The sequence below is a fragment of the Anabrus simplex genome, chromosome 3 (assembly GCF_040414725.1).
Source record: "Anabrus simplex isolate iqAnaSimp1 chromosome 3, ASM4041472v1, whole genome shotgun sequence".
Taxonomy (NCBI): Eukaryota; Metazoa; Arthropoda; class Insecta; order Orthoptera; family Tettigoniidae; genus Anabrus; species Anabrus simplex.
This window is the reverse complement of record NC_090267.1, coordinates 109,828,924-109,848,808: the sequence shown is the minus strand read 5'-3', so window position 1 is coordinate 109,848,808 and position 19,885 is coordinate 109,828,924. Positions and strand designations below refer to the sequence as shown.

General features: G+C 38.9%; 1 protein-coding gene across 1 annotated transcript in view; it reads left to right on the top strand.

The window, feature by feature from the left end:
* LOC136866675 (C2 domain-containing protein 5) overlaps positions 1-19,885 on the top strand; it is a 559,159-nt gene that overhangs the window by 104,496 nt on the left and 434,778 nt on the right. Inside the window, exon 6 of the mRNA XM_068226804.1 lies at positions 8,978-9,118. Coding sequence (XP_068082905.1) covers positions 8,978-9,118 — 141 coding nt within the window. The remainder of the gene's footprint in view (positions 1-8,977; positions 9,119-19,885) is intronic.

Below are 19,885 nucleotides of genomic sequence, written 5' to 3'. Positions count from 1 at the left end.
TGAAGGCTGGCGCCCATGGGATATTGTTTATTTAGAAACAATGAGATATTGCTTATTTATATTAAAATGAAGGTGACATCTCTATTTTGTCACACATCTGTGGGCAAGAGTGGGTACGTCACAAAAATACCTGGCAATTACTATTCGTTTGTTGAAGCCGTAATTTATTATTTTGCCAGTCATGAATACAGCTGTCATCCAGATGGTTTTTTTTTTTTTTTTGCACTATGATTTCTAGTTTCTTCTACGTCTTCTGTAATCTGAAGCTTTTCTTTAGCCATGAAAGACTTATAGCACGTACCTTTAGTTGACATCTCGAACACGTGATTCACTTCAACTGATGCGGACAGATGGATGTTATGGCTCACACACCACTACACGTTTTTCCATAATAGCAACTTCATTTAGATTTGTACATATTCGTAATAGTTTGTGCATTTTCTTTGTTTTGTTGTTGTCCAGAAAGGTTTCCCTACTGCTTGACCAAGCCTTTCCATTATTATTGAAATCTTCCCATTACTTCTTTGTGGATTCAACAATTATTTGTTCTGCTTTGTTTCTTTCATATACGTTCAGTTCCCTATCTTACATCAGTCCTTTTTTGGAGCCATTTCTGATACACCTTTTTACGTTTACATGCTGCTCTCATTTCATCATTGCACCAATATGTTTACTTTTTCTCATCTTTACACATAGGTTTTCCTAGACATTTCCTTTGCTGTTTCTACTATAGCATCCCTGTATGCTATCCATTCTCTTTCTATATCCTGAACCTAATTACTGTCAATTGTTTGAAATTTTTAACTAATCATATCCATGTACTTCTGTCTAATTTCGTTGGCCTGGAGATTTTCTATCCTTATTTGCCTGCAGACAGGTTTCACTTACTCTTTTCTAGGCCTGGAGATACTTAGTTCACTACAGATCAGTTAGTGGGCTCTATCATCAAAAAATCCCCAGAATACCCACACATTTCTAACAAATTTCCTGAATTCAGAGTGGGTTATGATGTTGTCTGTTATCGATCTGGTTTCCCTACCCTCCCATGTGTAGTGGTGAATAGCCTTATACTAACTTGAAGAATGTATTCGTAACTGGTAATCCCATACTAGCGCAGAAGTCCAGTAAATGCTTCCTATCCCTATTAGCTTGCATATCATCCCCATATTTACCCATCACCTTTCTGTATTCTTAAGTTTTATTTTGAATTCTTGGATTGAAATAGGGCATTAGCACTATCCTGTCCTTGCTATTGACCATGACTACGATGTCACTCAGTGCTTCATAAAACTTATCAAGTTCATCCTCATCTGCACCCTCACATGATGAGTAGACTGAGACACCTCCTGTCATTATGCCTCCAACAGCTAAATCTGCCCATATCATTCAGTCATTTATGTGTCTTAATAGAAACATGTAGCGTGCAATAGTATTCCTGATGAACAGTCCTACCCCATATTCTGCCCTTCCCTCTTTAAGCATACCTGTTAAGAATACTTTATAATCTCCTATCTCTTCCTTGTTATCTCCCCTTACCCGAATATCATTAACTCCTAACACATCCAGACGCATCCTCTTTGCTAACTCAGCCAGTTGTACTTCCTTTTTCCTCCATCATCATCCTCCTCCTTTCTCCTTATCCATCTCCTGCTGGGTCGGTATATTTATGGCACTACTCCACCTTCCTTTCATATCATTTTGTCCCAGTGCAGGTTTGTTCTTCTTGCACTCCTTTTTATTGAATCAATCCACCTTTTTTTCTAGGTATCTCTATCTCTCGAACTTCGTGTCCATCATCTATTTTAGTATTCTTTTCTCATTCATCCTCTTTACATGTTCAAACCATCTTGGTTTATTCCTATCAATTATCTTATTTAGATTTTCTATTCTAACTTCCTTTGTAACCTTAATTTCTCACTCTGTCTTTCCTTGCCTTTCCTATCATCGTAGATATTTCATTTTGTTGGCTTGAATTCTACTCTCATCCCTACTTTTCATTGTCCAGGTCTCAGCCTCATAAGTCAATATGGGTGCTTAATACATTTTATAGATTATCTCTCTACACTTCCTTGGTACTGTATTATTCCAGAAAAGTTTCTTTCACTCTGGTAGAATCCATTGCCCTGTTGCACGCTCTTTCCTCCTTCCATAAGTCTAATTAATATTGATAGCTGCCCATCAAATTCCATTTTGTTCACCAAGTTGTTTCCAAGAGTCCCTCGCTATGATGTCGAATGGAAGGGGGATTCCTTTACGCCCATAGGTCTGAGGCTTGCTTAAAATGTTCTGAGCATGGTAAATTCTGTGAAGAAGGATGCTACCTTACTTACAGTCGCAGTGAGGATCTCTCCTCTAATAGGATAAGGAGCACCAGTGGATTATATAGTCCTGAGCACAAGGAAGGCCATGACTCAGAATGTGTCCAAGATGATCACTCCCATTCCATAGCATCTGGTATCCAAACTCTCAGGACCGCATACTAGGCCACTCAGGCATTGCCCATGGTTAATGAACTAGGACATGACTGCAGTAACCCACACCATGAAGTAGAATTGCAGGAATTTCTTCAAGACTGTTAGAAGCCTAATTTGGAGCTGAGGAGATCTGCAGAAAAGGAAAATAATTTTATTCAAGACCAACTAAATACCCATACCGATCCATGTATTAGTCATTGGTAATGAAAGGAAGATGTACAATGGCAGAATAAGGTACTCTGAAATAGGAGCAGAATCAATCAATCAATCAATCAATACTGATCTGCATTTAGGGCAGTCGCCCAGGTGGCAGATTCCCTATCTGTTGCTTTCCTAGCCTTTTCCTAAATGATTTCAAAGAAATTGGAAATTTATTGAACGTCTCCCTTGGTAAGTTATTCCAATCCCTAACTCCCTTTCCTATAAATGAATATTTGCCCCAGTTTGTCCTCTTGAATTCCAACTTTATCTTCATATTGTGATCTTTCCTACTTTTATAAACGCCATTCAAACTTATTCGTCTACTAATGTCATTCCACGCCAACTCTCCGCTGACAGCTCGGAACATACCACTTAGTCGAGCAGCTCTTCTTCTTTCTCTCAATTCTTCCCAACCCAAACTTTGCAACATTTTTGTAACGCTACTCTTTTGTCGGAAATCTCCCAGAACAAATCGAGCTGCTTTTCTTTGGATTTTTTCCAGTTCTTGAATCAGGTAATCCTGGTGAGGGTCCCATACACTGGAACCATACTCTAGTTGGGGTCTTACCAGAGACTTATATGCCCTCTCCTTTACATCCTTACTACAACCCCTAAACACCTTCATAACCATGTGCAGAGATCTGTACCCTTTATTTACAATCCCATTTATGTGATTACCCCAATGAAGATCTTTCCTTATATTAACACCTAGATACTTACAATGATCCCCATAAGGAACTTTCACCCCATCAACGCAGTAATTAAAACTGAGAGGACTCTTCCTGTTTGTGAAACTCACAACCTGACTTTTAACCCCGTTTATCATCATACCATTGCCTGCTGTCCATCTCACAACATTTTCGAGGTCACGCTGCAGTTGCTCACAATCTTGTAACTTATTTATCACTCTATAGAGAATAACATCATCCGCAAAAAGCCTTACCTCCGATTCCACTCCTTTACTCATATCATTTATATATATAAGAAAACATAAAGGTCCAATAATACTGCCTTGAGGAATTCCCCTCTTAATTATTACAGGGTCAGATAAAGCTTCACCTACCCTAATTCTCTGAGATCTATTTTCTAGAAATATAGCAACCCATTCAGTCACTCTTTTGTCTAGTCCAATTGCACTCATTTTTGCCAGTAGTCTCCCATGATCCCCCTATCAAATGCTTTAGATAGATCAATCACGATACAGTCCATTTGACCTCCAGAATCCAAGATATCTGCTATATCTTGCTGGAATCCTACAAGTTGAGCTTCAGTGGAATAACCTTTCCTAAAACCGAATTGCCTTCTATCGAACCAGTTATTAATTTCGCAAACATGTCTAATATAATCAGAAAGAATGCCTTCCCAAAGCTTACATACAATGCATGTCAAACTTACTGGCCTGTAATTTTCAGCTTTATGTCTATCACACTCTCCTTTATACACAGGGGCTACTATAGCAACTCTCCATTCATCTGGTATAGCTCCTCTGACCAAACAATAATCAAATAAGTACTTCAGATATGGTACTATATCCCAACCCATTGTCTTTAGTATATCCCCAGAAATCTGATCAATTCCAGCCGCTTTTCTAGTTTTCAACTTTCGTATCTTATTGTAAATGTCATTGTTATCATATGTAAATTTTATTACTTCTTTGGCCTTAGTCTCCTCCTCTATCTTGACATTTTCCTTGTAACCAACAATCTTTACATACTGCTGACTGAATACTTCTGCCTTTTGAAGATCCTCACATACACACTCCCCTTGTTCATTAATTATTCCAGGAATGTCCTTCTTGGAACCTGTTTCTGCCTTAAAATACCTATACATACCCTTCCATTTTTCACTAAAATTCGTATGAGTGCCAATTATGCTTGCCATCATGTTATCCTTAGCTGCCTTCTTTGCTAGATTCAATTTTCTAGTAAGTTCCATCAATTTCTCCTTACTTCCACAGCCATTTCTAACTCTATTTCTTTCCAGTCTGCACCTCCTTCTTAGTCTCTTTATTTCTCTATTATAATAAGGTGGGTCTTTACCATTCCTTACCACCCTTAATGGTACAAACCTGTTTTCGCATTCCTCAACAATTTCTTTAAACCCATCCCAGAGTCTGTTTACATTTTTATTTACCGTTTTCCACCGATCATAATTACTTTTTAGAAACTGCCTCATGCCTGCTTTATCAGCCATATGGTACTGCCTAACAGTCCTACTTTTAAGACCTTCCTTTCTATCACATTAATTTTTAACTACCACAAAAACAGCTTCATGATCACTAATACCATCTATTACTTCAGTTTCCCTATAGAGCTCATCTGGTTTTATCAGCACGACATCCAGGATATTTTTCCCTCTGGTTGGTTCCATCACTTTCTGAATCAGCTGTCTTTCCCATATTAACTTATTTGCCATTTGTTGGTCATGCTTCCTGTCGTTCGCATTTCCTTCCCAATTGACATCTGGCAAATTCAGATCTCCCGCTACAATCACATTTCTTTCCATGTCGTTTCCCACATAGCTGACTATCCTATCAAATAATTCCGAATCCGCGTCACTGCTACCCTTTCCCGATTTGTACACTCCAAATATATCAAGTTGCCTATTATCTTTAGAAATGAGCCTTACACCTAGAATTTCATGTGTCTCATCTTTAACTTTTTTGTAGCTTACAAATTCTTCTTTCACCAGAATGAACACTCCCCCTCCCACCCTTCCTATCCTATCTCTACGATACACACTCCAGTGCCGTGAGAAAATTTCTGTATCCATTATATCATTTCTCAGCCATGATTCAACTCCTATTACAATATCTGGTAAATATATATCTATTAAATTACTTAATTCTATTCCTTTCCTTACAATACTTCTACAGTTCAACACTAACAATTTTATGTCATCCCTACTTGATTTCCAGTTCCCTGTTCCCTTATCACCGCTCCCTAGGCCATCCCGTTTCCCTGAATGTACCTCCCTATTACCCTTCCAAACAAATTTCCTAACTTATAGGTACCACTGCGGTTTAAATGAAGGCCATCTGAGCGCAGATCCCTATCTCCTACCCACCCATTAGGATCTAGAAATTTCACTCCCAGTTTCCCACATACCCACTCCATAGTCTCATTTAAATCCCCAATCACCCTCCAGTCAGTATCCCTTTTACACAGTATTCCACTAATAACAATCTCCGCTTTCTTAAACTTCACCCGTGCTGCATTTACCAGATCCCACACATCTCCAACTATGTTGGTACTTATATCAGCTTGCCTTACGTTGTTGGTGCCAACGTGAAACACTACCACCTTCTTCTTCCCCTCCTCCCTCTCTTCCACTTTCCTCAACATCTGCCTCAACCTAATTCCTGGATAACACTCTACCCTGGTACCCTTTCCTCCACACACTTTCCCCACGTGTCTAACGATGGAATCCCCCATGACCAGAGCCTCAACCCTACCCACCTCATTTGATCCCCTCCCCTCCTGGTCAGCCCTATCTTTCCTGATAGCTGCAGAAGCTACTTCCTCCTCCCTTTTCTCCTTCCCACGACCCTGTTCCACCTGTCTTTTCCTATCCTCTACTCTACGTTTTCCTTTCCTACCTTTTCCCTTCCTCCTACTTCCACACATCTCACCAACAGTTCCCTGTCCCTCATCTTCCCTCTGTTGTTCTACCTGAAGTGACTCGTACCGATTTCGCACAGACACCTGTCCTGAATTCTGATCCTGAATAGAGCCCTTAGCCTGCAATCTCCTTCCCCTTAGAACATTAGACCACCTGTCTTCTACAACTCCTTCCTTTCCTTCCCCTCCCTCTTGTACACCTACTGTAACCTGTACATTGTTTGAGAGAGTCCTATCTTCCTTCCTGTCTTCTGTGAGAATCCTAATTATCTCCCTCAAACTTTCCAACTCCTCCCTCATACCCCTCAATGCCTCGCTACACCCACAGTAAGTACACTCGCTCTCCTTAGCCATTCTTTACGGGGGGAAAAATGAAATTAAAAATAAAATAACTTATTTGCAAAAAATAAATGAACGGAGGGATATATTGTCTGGGATAGTACACAACAATAAGGTAATTAATATACGACTACACTACAATATTACTTAGTCGTGCTCTATTTTTTTTAAATCCTACAACCCCTGAAAGGATAAAAACTGCTGTTAATTACTGAATATCGAAAGTAATAGTCTACACAAGAACTACACAATTCCAAACTGCAGTTAAGCCTATTCTAATTACAACAACAGTATTTTAGTAAGAGTTTCTACGGATACCTCTACTACACCAGTACTACACAAATATTTTACAATAATAAAATAATCGCACTAAATTCTAATAGGATATTACTCGTATACTACTGTACAGTACACTACAGTAATTTTAAACTACTTTCAGACGTATCCTAATTACGATACCGGTACCGAACCGTATGTCACTAAACTAAGCACAACAGAAATGAAATTTGCAAGAACTACTGTACTCAAAGATTACCAACGAAGCTAAATGCTTAGACAAATTATTATTAGTATTACGGTCTAATAGATACACACGAATATAGCAGGCAGGATACGGCACTATCTAAATGTACTGTATCTATACTACAATGTATCTACACTACACTACACTGCTTTTGGTTAAATGCTTAAGTCTCGAAAGGATTGCCGTACACGAAGAAAAACACGAATATAACTGGTAAGATACTATCTAATATATTATACCTTATCTTCACTACAATTCTACTGAAATATGGTTATGTGATTATTACAGCTGGTGGATTACTATTATTTTCCCTACTCCACGGGATGGAGAATAAAAGTGTCCTTAATTACGCCTACTGAAAAATACGAGGTTGTCTACAGTAATTTCTCAAATATTTTTATCAAAACTACTAATACTCCAGGGACTTGAACTGCAATTACTGAGATATATGAACTTTATTATTATTAGCTAACCGCTCATAAATACTGAAAGATCGAGGGAGCGAAATATAAATTACGGATACTTTAACTACCTACTCAGAAGTACAAATGAATGGAATACAAGGTCAGCTGATTTTTATTTATATTTACTTGACTACACTACACCCTTTGTTCACGACTGTAGCCAACAATGCAATATTTCAATATGAGGAGCGTCAATAATCAATAACAATACAACGACTGTTAACTATACCGTGTAATCTCTTTAACTTCTTTTTAAATGGAAGTTTACAGGCGTATCGTGTTTTTTAATGTAGTAAATTATTACCTTCGCAATAGTCTGAACGGATATCTATACGAAATACCGGAGAAGTTGCTGCAGAAGTTTTGGTACTATTCCTTATGATAATCTGCCTTTGTAAGTATAACCAACGAACCTACAGATATTTACAAATATTTTTAAAGTTAATATTATTACCTAAAGTATTTCCTAAACCTAAATTCGAAACAAGGTACACCTAGCTAGCCTACTTAACCTAGAAAACGTAATTTACTGAAGACCAACTGAATTACTTGTTACAGAATTTAAATAAATATCACTACTCCCAATTTCTACCAACAAGCACTAAACACCACTATATAAACAGCACTAAATGAATCAGATATACACAAAATTTAGCTATTTCAATAGGTTTTCACTACTTTATCACTACAATAATGCAAGAGCTCTCTCAACAGCCAACCGTTCTCAAGCGCATCCAACAATGCAAGGGGGACAAGGTTGGACAGGTGGAGAAATAACCTGTTGGGAGAATTAGAGAAAGAGGAACGCATTTTGGATAGAATTGAAAAATTATTACAGTAAGAAAGGGGAATATCAATAAAGATGTTCAGTGTGAAAATGGATGGGAAGAGAGAGACTTAGGTGAAGACCAAGACACAGATGACTGAAAGGAATCTGGACATGAATGAGGAGAAAACTGGTCAATGGTAGAAGAAGAGTGAATGTGAAAAGATAAAGAGATTGCACCTTTCAGAAGAAGCTATCTCCCTGCATTTTAAATCAGAGCTTGACTGCAGATTCAATTGGATTTTGTTTATAATCAAGAGAATGCTTAGAATGATTTTTAATTTTGTCTTTCACAACTGTGCTAGTGAATTCCCATTGGTATAAACGCTGCTATGGTGGAGCTTTTGAGCCCATCTTGGAGTTGAAATGAATATTTCTTAATTTGTGAAATGGACATGTTATTCCTCTCTGCCAGAAAGACTAATTCTCTGAGTAGAGTTATTTTTATCTGCTCTTTAGTGTATTACCTATTGATGTATGTCTAAAGCAATATAAAACTCTCAATTCATGCATTGGATGTTTGTTTGCAGCTATCAACAATGTTTCGACCTAGAAGGCGAGTCAGGCATAGTGGTGCGAGGTATTGGAACCGCTGTGACTCTGATGAAGCTTCAGGAAATGGCAGTTCAATCAGCCATGCCATTAGAGCCTGTACCTCCATGTACTGAGGAGTAAGTAACATCCAGGGGTTGAACAATAAATAACAGGAAAATTTTCATAGCTCATTCTAGTGTTTCAAGATTATGAGGCTGTACTTATGATCTATTACGCCAAGATGCTCTGGGAACGTTGAGTTGTCTCTTGGAGGGGTAACTGTCAAATTTAATAGTGAAGGAATTCCTCGGTCGTGTATATCAGTGCACTTATTTTCTTCTCAGCTTTAAAAATAAAAAATTAAAAAAATGGTTCTTGTGAGGAAGGTTTAGGAATATTTATTTTAGGTTTCAGTGAAAGATCAAGTTACTTTATCATTATTTTTTCGTATTTACTGCTATTTTAATTGCTATATAATAGAGTCAGAGTACACACAGAATGACCAAGAAGTTTGAGCAAAACAATGAGGAGAATAGTTACTACTCACAGGTATGAAAACCTTGTAAGTCATGACTTTCTTTTACAGTGGCCTTCAGAAGGTAAAGCACCCTTTCAAGGAGATACTTGTACAGTGGACAAACCAATTAATGTAACATACCATATTAACAGTTTGTGTTATTGGTCTCCTTTCATGACCATATTGAGATCTCAGAAATTGAACAAATGTAGTACGTGTGGAGAACCCGAGGTCAGCATCCATCCCTTTGACTGGAATAAGGGTAGTCAAATTCCAAATAATTACCTGCTGCTCGAGTTCATTGGACCATGAGATTACTCTTCTGACACAGCCGTTTGTTTCCCAAAGTTGTTTCCATTTGCAAAGGTAGTGAAGCGAAGTGAAGTATTGTATACTGTGTGCGATAGGAAGAAAGAAAGCTGAGTGATATTGTCACCAGCTTCTTACCAAGGTGGCCACAGTTCAAATCCTATCCAGTGAAGGTAGGATGTTTGAAATGAAGATTCATGTCTGCCAGGCTGATTAGCTCAGTTGGTTGAGGCGCTGGCCTTCTGACACCAACTTGGCAGGTTCGATCCTAGCTCAGTCTGAAGGTACTCAAATATGCCAGCATCGTGTCGGTAGATTTATTGGCACGAAAAATAACTCGTGCGGAACTAAATTCTGGCACCTCGGCATTTTCAAAAACCTTAAAAGTAGTTAGTGGGACGTAAAGCCAATAACATTATTATTATTATGATTCATGTCCCTACCAGCTACCGAGTGAGTTGGTTGTGCTTGCATTCGGGAGATGGTGGGTTTGTATTCCACCTTCAGCAGCCCTGAAGGTGATTTTCTGTGGTTTCCCATTTTCACACCAAGGGAATGCTGGGGCTGTATCTTAATTAAGACCACAGCTGCTACCTTCCCAATTTTGATCCTTTTCCATCTTTATATCAACCTAACAGCTTGTTTTCATTGAGGGGCTGTGCTTTCCTCAGTTCTGTTTCTTTCAAATCTGTTATCTCTCTACAAGTTTCTTTCTACTTTCAAACACATACTAGGATAATGATAGGCAGGAATAGGCAGAGGGAGCAAGGATAATCTGTACATCTTCACATGCTTCAGTATCCAACAACTCTGGAAAATGTGGGCAATCTGCCTTTAAAATTTTTTTTTTTTTAAAGCTGTACCTACTGCAGAATGGAATGCACTGCAGCCTGACAGGAAGAACATATTTGACACATTGTATGTCTTTGTGGTGTGTTTGGAATTGGGTGTTACACACAGACTTTATGCTCTGTTGACTGATGTTATTGCTGAAGATCATATCTGGGTTATGATCCTGTTGTGATCTACCAGTATTGAAAGATTCATGCAGCTTTCCATTCTGAACTTCAGATTCATAACCCCATTTGCTACCGTGGGTGCTACAATCACCAATCATTATCTGTGTACATTTCTCTTTGAGAGTTGGTAGGGGCAGATGACCTTAGATGTTAGGCCCCTTTAAACAACAAGCAAGCATGTAAAGTCGGTATATTCTTCGACAGTTAAGTCAGCATTGGATGATTTCTGTACAGATGAGTGTGTACTGATTCTTAGAGTGAAGATTTCAATGTTGTATTGTCCTGCAAAGGGCCATCCCCAAAATATGAATACCGAGTCGAACAGCAATGTTATTACTGTGCTTATAATAGGGTCTTTTTTCAGTGGTTTCATGTCACCCTGGATTGGGGAAGAACTAGGACTGGGGAGGATGCAGCCTAAGGTACAGCCCTAGTATTTGCCTGTGTGAAAATTGGAAAATGTAGAAACATCCTCAGGCCTGCTGACATTTGAGTTTGAATCCTCCAGGTGGTGGTGGTGATGGTGGTGGTGGTGGTGGTGGAGGTGGTGATTATTGTTTTAAAAGGAAGTGCAGTGGTAGTCATCCTGTATTAGCAATAATCAGAGGGAAAAATTGAAAGGAGTGCGTTACTTTGAAAAATGGTATCAGCCAAAGAAAGACGAGGGCCACGAAGAGTGTGAAAATGAAAGACTCTCTAGGCTTCCATTCATAATACCGTCTGGTCAGAAAAGAACTGAGGCAGGTCGGATACGATAGGTGAAAGCGAGGAGCCTGACACAAATAAGTGGAAGCATTGTCTGGACTCAGCTAAGGGTCCCGTGGTCGCCAACCCATGCTCCCAAGTTGAAATGAAATGGCGTATGGCTTTTAGTGCCGGAAGTGTCCGAAGACATGTCCGGCTTGCCAGGTGCAGATCTTTTGATTTGACACCCGTAGGTGACCTGCACGTTGTGATAAGGATGAAATTATAATGAAGACGACACATACACCCAGCTCCCGTGCCAGCAGAATTAACCAATGATGGTTAAATTCCCGACCCTGCCAGGAATTGAACCCAGGGCCTCTGTGACCAAAGGCCAGCATGCTAACCATTTAGCCATGGAGCCGGACGCTCCCAAGTTAAGGGCCCTTAAAGCCCCTTTTAGTCACTCATACAACAGGCAGGGAATACCATGGGTGGTATTCTCCCGCCCCACACAAAGGGGAAATTCGAACCCTGCATCTTGTGAATGAAAGCTCTCTTTCTAATGTTAGCAGCATTACAATTTTTCATGGTGTGATTATTTCTCTCCTTTTATTAATTAATTTTTTAACATCTTCTGAATAACAGTATATGCCATTTGTACTGGCTGTGTTGTTGCTATGAATTGTGATACAAATGTGCGGAAATAGTAATATCTGAATGTTTATGTTGAGATTATCAGTAGTCATAGCTGCATCAGAATATCATTGAATCAGTTTGTTTCCCCTTACAGATATTGCAAAATCTGCCTCAATTTTTAAATGAATTTCTGTACATAATTTCTATCAGTTGACAAGGAGTTACAGCTCTTAAAATAATGAAGATAATGCAGAGCATACCAGGTGCATGCATAAGATTTTTCTGGTTTATGGGGTAAAGAATACACATTATTTTCATGGGAATTTCATTTTTTGTTTATTTAAAATATTGGCCATCAGCTTCTACACACTTTGCCCATCTTTCAGGTAAGTTATAAATACCATGTTAGAAAAACTGCTTGTCTTTTACGGCAAACCATTCATCGAGCCATTTTCCAACTTCCTCGAAATTGCTGAAGTGCTGCTCTGTGAGCGCGTGCCCCATTGATGTGAAGAGGTGATGATGGCGTCAGGTCGGGGGAGTACAAAGGGTACAAAAGGATGTCCCATCCAAGCAATTTCAAGGTGTCTTACACTGGTTTTGCTGTACGAGACAGCACATTGTTGTGTAACAAAATCACTTTGCCATGTCTTCTGGCGCAGTCCGTTTGTCTCGATCAATGCGTGATTTAAATGAATCATTTGTTGGCGATAGTGTTTTGCACTAACGGTTTCACCGGTCTTCAAGAGTTCATAATACATAATACCGCTCTGGTCCCACCAGACACAAATCATGGTCTTCTTACCAAACCGATTTAACCTTGGTGTTGAAGGACCGGCTTCGCCAGGTGACAGCCACGATTTTCTCTGCTTCAGGTTTTCAGAATAAGTTCATTTTTCTTAACCTGTCACAATTCGTAGGTTTATGTCAGACGAACAAACTGACATATGTGTCAAATTCATACGCTGCGCACTGTTTGCTGGCGCCATCTCTTAGTAACAATTAAATTGAAGGGATTTTTTTCGTAGCGTTGAAGCAGCATTTCACAAGTAACTTTGCAATTTTCCATTTGCCTTTCACTCAAATCGTGTGGGACCCGAGTTTCCTGATCTTACCCATTGCTCGTAAGCATATGCTGATTGTTTCTTGTGACACATTTAATGCTTGTACCAATTGCTGTTTGAGTTGGGTCATCATCCAGTAAGCCTGCAATTGCTCGTCTTCACACTTTTGTGGTCTACCAGAGTGTGCACGGTTTAGTTTATTTTCCGGATTGAACCATGTTGTAGATTTCTGTACATTACATACAGTTTGCCAACGTTTCGAATACATTGCAGTATTCTTTGTCAAGGTAACGGAAATACCCTTAATTGATCCAAGGTAATCAGTCTCCCAGGCAGCATTCACACTATGCACTGTCTTTCATATTGAAATCACTATGTTCATATTGTCAAAACCACGTATCACACGTTCTAATCGATGGAGCATGTTTACCATATGTTTCTACCAACAAACTATGAATTTCCAAAACCTTTTCCTTTTGATTAAATAAGAAAAGCAATGCATGCTGCAAATGTTCTCAGGCATAAACGTCAAAATAATCACTGAACGATACAACATAGACACTAGTGTTTGGCAGACTTAACTTGTCAGATGAACAAACTGACGTACGTGTCAAATTCATATGCTGCGTAGCCTACTGTTTGCTGGCGCCACCTCTAGTGACAATTAAATTGAAACTGGAAAAGACTTATACATATACCTGTTAGTTCCTCAAGATTTCTTGGAAATAATTTTTGCTTATGAAATCAGTATTCAAGACCTCACTGTAGTTGATTTCTTGTGAATAAATGGAAATGCTAATATTTATCTTTGTACTAGGTCACCATAATGTATAATGTACATATATGATTTTTAGGTTAATTGAAAGTTAATAGTAATTTTAAAATTATTAGCCTTAAAACTATTTTTAAAATTTTTTTTTTTTAATTTATTTAAGGTAGATATAGGTTGTCGGTTTTGGAATTAGTTTTCTCAGGTTATTGTGCTGGGCATATTGAATATTAGGCTGCCTTCCTCCCTCATCTCCCTGTCTGTGACTGCAGTCTAAGATGGTTAATATGTAAATTTTTTTTTTTTTGCTAGTTGCTTTACGTCGCACCGACACAGATAGGTCTTATGGCGACGATGGGACAGGAAAGGGCTAGGAGTGGGAAGGAAACGGCCGTGGCCTTAATTAAGGTACAGCCCCAGCATTTGCCTGGTGTGAAAATGGGAAACCACGGAAAACCATTTTCAGGGCTGCCGACAGTGGGATTCGAACCTACTATCTCCCGAATACTGGATACTGGCCGCACTTAAACGGCTGCAGCTATCGAGCTCGGTGGTTAATATGTAAAAGTGCGTAGTGTTGTTATTTTATTTATCTCTCCAGGGCATCTGGGTGTTCTAAACAACAGTTACACAAATTTTGCTTTTATTATATGTAGTATATTGTTTAATATCTAAAATCATTATTGCAGCTGAATGGAAATTAAATGTTTTTGTCTTGAATTTGGACAGTTCATCTTAAGAATCTTACCTTTATGTCAAAGTTGAGGACCTTTTCACATTAATACCATAGGGGAAGGAGAATAATAATATTTTTGAATAATATTAGAACAATTTTTCATTTACAGTGCACTCCCGACAATTCGCGGTAATTAATGCACGCACTTCTGCGAATGATCGAAAACCGCGAATTATTTGCAGTCATTTTTAAGCCTGGTAAAAACAAAACCATAGGTTAAAATAATGAAATGTATTTTATGAACAAGCAGAAAATAATTATAACACTTCACATTGTATTGTAAGACACACAATTACAAAATGCCATGTGGATTATGCCAACATGTGTATCTAACGAAAAAATCGGTCATCACTTTTTGTTTCTTAGACGATTGTTCATTTTTCTAATTTTTAATCATACATTTCTCAAGAAAACAATATCTGAAAATGAAATTTCATCTCTATTTTCCATGTAAGAGATAAGTGTGTCTATAGAGACACTAGCTTGGCTGTGGGAAACTTTCAGAGTTTCCGTTGCATCACTCCCGCACTCGATATCATCTCCGTCTTTCTTACCAACTGTCAAATTCCGTACAATATCCTCCTCACTTTCATGTCTGAAACCATAATCGTCCTTACCGACGTCTAACCATTCAATAATGTCACTTTCTTCTGCATCTTGGCATTTATCCAGGTTTTTCAGTAATGATATCATCGTAGCAAGACTACGTTGCCCGTTCGAAATATCATCATCACTGAAGCCGGCAAATGCTTGCTCTTCACCTAGAACAGTTTTCCATGATCGTGTGAGCGTAGTAGCGGTAATTTTGTCCCATGACATTGACAGCATGAAGAGCATCCAACAAACTGAAGTCCTTCCAAACTGTTGGAATATCGATGCCTTCATCAACCAATTGCTGTAACAGAGATGACCTGTAGTTCTTCTTTAAAGCAGCAATAATGCCTTGGTCCATAGGTTGGAGAATAGAAGTTACATTAGGGGGAAGGTATTTTACGTAGTACTATGGTAGTAGTATGGTAGTACTGCAAAGGTACATTCTCTCGTTTAAAACAACGGGGTTTTCTGGATTTCCCTATCGCTGATAATTTTAATTTATGATCACCACTTGCGTTAGCACACGCCATAATGGTTATTCTTTCCTTGGATGTTTTGCAGCCTGGGGTTTGTTGTTCTTGTTGCATCACTAATGTTCAGGACGGTAAACATTTCCAATACAACTCTGTTTCGTCTGCATTGTAAGGTTGTTTAAGGTCAAGCTGTTCTTTTTCAATGAATGATTGAAATTCCTGTGTGAACTTTTCAGCACCACCCGTGTCTGCGCTGAGACACTCTCCGTGAATAGAAATTTCTCATATTCCGTTGTGTTTCTTAAACCGCGTAAGCCAGCCAGAAGATGCTTTAAAATCGCCTTCCAAGCCAAGAGCATCGTGAAAATGTTTTGCTTGCTCAGCACACATTGGGCCATACACAGGAATACCTTCTGCTCGTTTTTGATTAAACCACCGTATCATGGCTTCGTCTAGATTTGCATAGTCCGATGTTCTCATTGATTTCCAGGATGATGAACGATCACAATTAGCAGAAAATTTGATGAGGGTTTCCTTTTGCTTCTTCATGTCTCTCTCTGTTGTTTCACCCACACCAAACTTGCAGGCTAACTTTGATGACGCCTTGCCTTTCTCCAGTCTTTCTATAATTTTCAGTTTTTCATTGACGGTTAACCTTTTATATTTCATTTTTCGACCACTCATATTGAAAACTCTTACTACTGACTTATTCGAAACCTCAAAAAGACTTCTGCACTCCGTTCACACTTCTCAAGTACTGTACAGTAGCGTACAATACACTCGCTGCCGGCGCACCTACCCTTCAGTTGGCTTTCAGTTCAGCGACCTTGGGCTGTGGGGTAAGAGAGGGTAAATTCCGAGTGCATTCCTCTTTCATTGTCTCTGCTTCCAAGATTATGGTAATCTGTGCTGTGCCACACGCAGCGACGTGCTCGAATGTTTCCAAGTTTGCAGCATTCTGGCAGCAGTGTGCATATAGGCCTACTGCTACATCGTAGAAAAACGAAGTCCAGTCTCCTCAGATATCAATAATTTCGTCTCCATGCATTGCATTAAAATTCTTTTAAACTAGGCAGAGATAATTTTTTTTTTTTTTTTTTTTGCTATGGGCTTTACGTCGCACCGACACAGATAGGTCTTATGGCGACGATGGGATTGGAAAGGCCTAGGAGTTGGAAGGAAGCGGCCGTGGCCTTAATTAAGGTACAGCCCCAGCATTTGCCTGGTGTGAAAATGGGAAACCACGGAAAACCGTCTTCAGGGCTGCCGATAGTGGGATTCGAACCTACTATCTCCCGGATGCAAGCTCACAGCCGCGCGCCTCTACGCGCACGGCCAATTCGCCCGGTGAGATAATTTTACTCAGCGTGATGATTAGTGGGTGTAAGAATTAATACTTTAAAAAATAACTCTCCGAGACCTGCAAATTAACCGCAAAGTGAATTATCCGCACGCGAATTATCGGGAGTGCACTGTAATTTGACTTTGTTACAATGCATTTTGGTAGTGAGTTTTTAAAATTACCAATACATGTTCTGTATTGCTATTCTGTTTACCTGTCTTATTGAATTATACTTAATGCTCATTTCTGCCCTCATTGGAGTTTTGTCAGTAGACTTACTCATATATAGAACCATGACATTTGTGAAATTTGAACAAAAATCTATGTGAAATAGAAAACCACTACTGATACTAATAGTTCTGTATAAAAGCTGAGCTATATGAAAATATATGAAATAAGATATTGAAATGATTATAATTAATCTGCATTTATTTTATTGTAATATTAAAAGATGATCAGAAACAGTAAATAAAATGAAAATATATCAAGAGCAACAACTAGGTTTACAGGCCTTTAGAAATTGTACCTCTTAGGTGACCTGCCTATCACTTTCAACATTCTAATTTTCTGTCAACTGAAGCAAAGCAAAACTTCACTAAACAGTTGCTAAGGCTAAGTTTATTTTGTTGGTTAGATGTAGTGTGCCACATGCCAACAGTTGCAGCATGAAGTGCTATAACTTTTGCCTGCCCTTCATAAGTAGGTTACCTTGACTGAGTGAACCTATGAAGTTGGGATGATGACATGGACCCTCCATTTCTGATCCACAGTGGCACCTGAAGTATTGTGCTTAACAGTATGTGACTACCATTCTTTGAATTCTGCAAAATTAATGGAGCATACTTTGTAAGTACAGTAGAAGTCCGCTATAACGAGTACGGCATATCATGAGAATGCCATTATAACGACAGGTTTTGTCTGTCCCTTGAAAATTCCTATATTAAACTATGTTTTATCCTTCGGTTACAGCGAGAGCCTGATTACTGATGCATCCGTTATTACGGGCGATTAAGCGTGCACGATTTTTTCTGTTACCGACATGTATGCACCCAGTGATTATATTGCATGAAATCGATCATCTTCGGTATCATTTCCTCTCTATGCCCACTAGCGAGCTCTCTAGTTAACATTCGAATGCGATGTTGCTGTCACTTAGTAATACCCATCGACTGCTGTTCCATAATGAAAAATGGAAATGAAAGAGAACATGTTTTCACAATAAAAGCAGAAATAACGTGTCCAATAGCAGTTGTTAACTCTTAAAAAATAAACGCTGACATAAATGATAGCCTAATTATAATGCTAAATACTGCAATTAAGTAAGAATGGGATACACATCAAGATATGGCGGAGTGCATAATTGATTTCACAGGTTAGTTTTATATTTTCTCGTGTCTGGTTAAATTTTGGAAAGGCTATTATCATGTAAATTTATAGCGAGGTTATCATTTCTCTACTCATCATCATCATCATCATTATCTAAAGGCTTTGCCTTGTCGCTGCAACCATTGATCTCTTCTCTCTGCGATCCTTTTCATTTTTCCATAACCTTGGCATCCCATCATCTCAACTACCTCTTCAATGATCTTCTTTTGTGGTTTCCCTCTGCCTTTCTTTCCCATCACCTTGCCTTCGAACAAGTTCTTTAAGAAGTCATTATGCCGGAGAATGTGACCAAAAACTGATGCTTTTCTCCTTTTTATCGTTGTTATTATTAAATGTCTCTGGGTGTTCATTTCTCTAAGCTGCTTCATTAGTTTTCTTCTCAATCCAGCCAGTTCTTGTAATCTTCCTCCATAGCCACATTTCCACTGCCTCTGGTCGTTTCACGTCCTCCTTCAAGAGAGTCTATCCTTCACAGCCATATAGCAGCACTCCAAATGAATGTTTTGATAAACAATTTCTTTTGTTCAGTATCTAAGGATTTATTAATTAAGAGCTGCTTCTTCTCCTCAAAGGCTTTCTGACACAGATAAAATTCTTCTTTTTATTTCCACAGTGCATCTGTTGTCATCAGTAATAACTGATCCTAAGTAGCAGAACTTGTGCACCTGTTTCATTAAAATATTTCCAATTCTGAGATGTGCCTCTGGCTTCATTTTAGATTTGCTTACAACCATAACATTAGTTTTATTTACATTAATGTTCAGTTGGAAATCTTTTAAGATGGATGTTAATTTTTTTTTTTTTGCTAGGGGCTTTACGTCGCATTGACACAAATAGGTCTTATGGCGACGATGGGATAGGAAAGGCTTAGGAGTTGGAAGGAAGCGGCCGTGGCCTTAATTAAGGTACAGCCCCAGCATTTGCCTGGTGTGAAAATGGGAAACCACGGAAAACCATTTTCAGGGCTGCCGATAGTGGGATTCGAACCTACTATCTCCCGGATGCAAGCTCACAGCCGCACGCCTCTACGCGCACGGCCAACTCGCCCGGTGTGTTAATTTGTTGAGCATGATCTACATGTTCTTCTCATTGTAAGCCAGAAGTGCAATATTGTCAGCAAATCTAATACAGTGTACAGTTGTTCCATTTATTTTAATGCCAGGTGTTTTTGATTTCTCTACTGGCGCTTGAAATATGTTTTCGTGATGCATATAGTAAAGTTAGGTTAGGTGACGCTGTTTGAATAAGAAAACTGAAACGTTCGACACAAAATATGATCGATCATCTTCGGCACAGTATCGTTTTCTAGCTGTGTGCACTTGCGAACTCTCTTGTTGACATTCAAAGGCGATGTTGGAGTCTGTTAGTAATA